Source organism: Microcebus murinus, chromosome 15 (assembly GCF_040939455.1).
Source record: "Microcebus murinus isolate Inina chromosome 15, M.murinus_Inina_mat1.0, whole genome shotgun sequence".
Lineage (NCBI taxonomy): Eukaryota > Metazoa > Chordata > Mammalia > Primates > Cheirogaleidae > Microcebus > Microcebus murinus.
The window spans coordinates 6,876,593-6,880,237 of record NC_134118.1 but is presented as its reverse complement, the minus strand read 5'-3'; the positions used below and the strand labels follow the sequence as shown (position 1 = coordinate 6,880,237).

The 3,645-nt window shown below is 64.4% G+C and overlaps 1 protein-coding gene across 1 annotated transcript; it reads left to right on the top strand.

The window, feature by feature from the left end:
* The first annotated feature begins 398 nt into the window (after nucleotides 1-398).
* LOC142876418 (uncharacterized) lies at nucleotides 399-1,737 on the top strand. Its single transcript, XM_076010776.1, has 2 exons — nucleotides 399-1,136; nucleotides 1,248-1,737. Exons 1-2 carry the CDS (start codon nucleotides 399-401, stop codon nucleotides 1,644-1,646), a joined length of 1,137 nt encoding a protein of 378 aa, XP_075866891.1. The 3' UTR covers nucleotides 1,647-1,737.
* Nucleotides 1,738-3,645: the final 1,908 nt, after the last annotated feature.

Sequence of the window (3,645 nt, the reverse complement as noted above, 5' to 3'; positions counted from 1 at the left end):
CCCCACGAGGACCGGCCCTGCCAGCAGCCTCGTCAGCTGGTGACAGACGCCGTGCCTGCTCTGTGACAGCTCGTCCAGCAGGGCGGGACCACCAAACTTCTCGGGGCTCAGGGGGACAGCGGCAGCGAGCACGCTCCTTTCTGTCTCTCGTGCCTGGGTCGGCGCACGCGGTTGCTTGGCGCACGCTGTCTCGGCCAGCCGTCCTGACCACCACCACTGTCACGGCCCTGGCTCCTCAGACCCTGCAGGGAGCCCACGGCCTGTGGCTGACGGGCGCCCCCCGACCACCTCCAGGTTCCCGGGTCACCACACAGCCGGGATAGGGCTGTCCCTGGCAGGGGCTCCCTCACGCCCCCTCTGAACGAAGGTCCCAGCCACCGTGCTCCCAATCCCACACCATGAGGTCCCACTCACCGTGCTCCCAGTCCCACACCATCAGGTCCCAGCCACCGTGCTCCCAGTCCCACACCATCGGGTCCCAGCCACCGTGCTCCCAGCCCCCACACCATCGGGTCCCAGCCACTGTGCTCCCAGTCCCCACACCATCGGGTCCCAGCCACCGTGCTCCCAGTCCCCACACCATCGGGTCCCAGCCACCGTGCTCCCAGTCCCCACACCATCGGGTCCCAGCCACCGTGCTCCCAGTCCCCACACCATCAGGTCCCAGCCACCGTGCTCCCAGTCTCCACACCATCAGGTCCCAGCCACCGTGCTCCCAGCCCCCACACCATCAGGTCCCAGCCACCGTGCTCCCAGTCCCACACCATCAGGTCCCAGCCACCGTGCTCCCAGTCCCCACACCATCGGGTCCCAGCCACCGTGCTCCCAGTCCCCACACCATCGGGTCCCAGCCACCGTGCTCCCAGTCCCACACCATCGGGTCCCAGCCACCGTGCTCCCAGTCTCACGCCATCGGGTCCCAGCCACCGTGCTCCCAGTCCCACACCATCGGGTCCCAGCCACCGTGCTCCCAGCCCCCACACCATCGGGTCCCAGCCACCGTGCTCCCAGTCCCCACACCATCGGGTCCCAGCCACCGTGCTCCCAGTCCCCACACCATCGGGTCCCAGCCACCGTGCTCCCAGCCCCCACACCATCAGGTCCCAGCCACCGTGCTCCCAGTCCCACACCATCGGGTCCCAGCCACCGTGCTCCCAGCCTCCACACCATCGGGTCCCAGCCACCGTGCTCCCAGCCTCCACACCATCGGGTCCCAGCCACCGTGCTCCCAGTCCCCACACCATCAGGTCCCAGCCACCGTGCTCCCAGTCCCACACCATCAGGTCCCAGCCACCGTGCTCCCAGCCCCCACACCATCAGGTCCCAGCCACCGTGCTCCCAGTCCCACACCATCCCCTTCCTCAACCTCTGACATCCCCTCAAATCTTTTTTCTCTAAACTTTCAGTTGGAGAATAATTTTCCTCGATTGTTTCTCCTCCACAGAGAACAAGTCCACGGCCACGGGGGAAGAAGCCCACTTGAGCAGGTGGGGACAGTTGACTGCTCCGTCCCAGCCTGCAGGGACCCGAGGACCGTGGAGAGACAGGCAGAGAGCAGGGCTGTTGTCCCCCGGAGCTGGTGCGGGTCAGGAGCCCAGCAGCCATGCGGGTGCCACCAACCTCAGGGGAGGAAGCGAGGCCTGTGACAGCGGAGTGCCACTGCCTGCCCCGCAGGCTCAGGGGCTTCGGCGACTGGAGAGCGGGGAGCGCGGGGCTGGCCCGCAGAAGGTGCTTTGGCACACAGCGGTTCGGGTGGGGACAGCAGCGAGGTCGTACCATCGCAGGTGTGCCTTGGGAGGAGCCTGTCGGGCGGGAGCTGGGTGACGAGGCTCCAGGTGAGTCAATCCGTCTCCGAGAAGGGCAGGGAGAAGGTGGGTGAGCCAGGAGTGGGAGGGGTGGGGGGTGACGTGGCTGGAAGGAGGGAGGGGGGAGGAGGGCGGAGGGAGGGCCACGGAGGATCCAGCTGGCTGCCTGGGCCACCCCTGGCCTCCACTCACTCCTCCTTTCCCACCTCCGGGCTGAGGACATGCCTCATGGGGTAGTTTTCAGATGGGTAAACTGAGTCAGGAGTCACTCCAGGCCCACAGAGGAGGGCGGGAAGCCGGTGCGGTAATCCCCAAGCTAGTCGTTCATTCACTCCCAGAGGACCGTCTCCAGCCCTGCTGCCCACCATGTTTACAAGGCTCAGTCGCTCCGATCTGCGATTTGCGCAGCAGTGACGCGGCCGCGCTTTCCTCGAGTGTTCTGGGCTCCCGGCCTCCGTCCCCCCACTTACCTTGCGCCGCACTCCCCGCGCTGTAGCCCGCCAGCGCCTCCGTCAGCGCGTCTTCTCACCACTGCGCTGGGAGCAGGCGGGCGGGGCTGTTTCCCCATGGCCGCCCCCAGATGTGGGCCGGCTCCCACCCGTAGCTAGGCGCTGGGGCAGCTGCAGGCCTGGTGGCGGGCGGCCCCCACAGCCTGCGTGCGCGAAGGCCACGGAGCTGCAGGCGTGCGGAGCGACCCAGAGCTGCCCCACTCCGACTCCTCCCCAGGTTATTGGCTGGATCCTGAGGGTTGACAGGGCCGTGCAATGTGAAACCTTTAATTCTGCTTTTTAAATGGAAAAGCAAGAAGTCCCTGTCCAGTGACCTCCCGCCTGGCCACAGAGGGGAACACTGGGTGGAGCCGGGGCCTGGGCCCACAGCCCCCCACCACCTGGCTGAGAGACCACAGGCCAGCACCTCGTCTCCTAGGGCCTCGGTTTCCCTCGGTTTCCTCACTTTTACATCGGTGGGGGGGTGGTTGGCTGACGTTTCTCCAAGGCATCTCTGGTTGTCAACGTGTTGCCTAGAGTCTCAGAAACGCTGGGAGCAGGTGGCATGGGCATGAAGCAGGGTGCCCAAAAGGAGGGGCTACTTGATTTTTTTAGAAGCAAGCACTTCATTTTCAGAGGCGACTTGGGACATGCAGGCGCTGCCCCAAAGGGATGAGTGTTGTCTTGTGCTGTAAGAGGGGTCCGGGCTGCTGTGGCCTGAGCTCAGTGTTTGTGTGCCAGATAGATTTGGAACCACTTCTCCCCGTAAGCACTGGGGACTTGGTCACGTGTCCTCTGGAAGTGGAGCAGAGTTCTCGGAGCTACTCAACAGGCTCTTCACAGAGTTCTGGGACCAGCACCGTGGTGACGTGTGTGTGTGTGTGTGTGTGTGTGTGTGTGTGTGTGTGTGACAGAGAGAGAGAGGCAGAGAGACAGAGACAGAGATGGAGAGACAGAGAGAAATGGGGAAACAGAGAGAAAAGGGGAGAAGGACAATGTGTGTGGATGGGGTGGCGGGAGCAAAAAGATTAGGGTACCATCACTGACCTCCGGGGTGTGCAGCACAGTTGGGGACCCTAACATGCTACAAACACAGCAACGTTACAGGGTAGGATAGGGCCGTAATAGGGAGGGCAATGGAAAGCGTGGTTAATTCTGGCTGGAATAACCGTGGAAGCCATGGAAGCCTTCCCGGAGGAGGCAGCGTTTGGCACATGCTTCCCTTCGGCACGAGCCGGGTGTCTGTGGGAGACGGGGAGGACTGTGGGCAGAGGCACAGAAGCTGCAGGAGGGCTGCTGGCCGCTGTCTAAGCCTTGGGCTCCGGGGCTGGCCTTCTCCACACCCGCGTCCC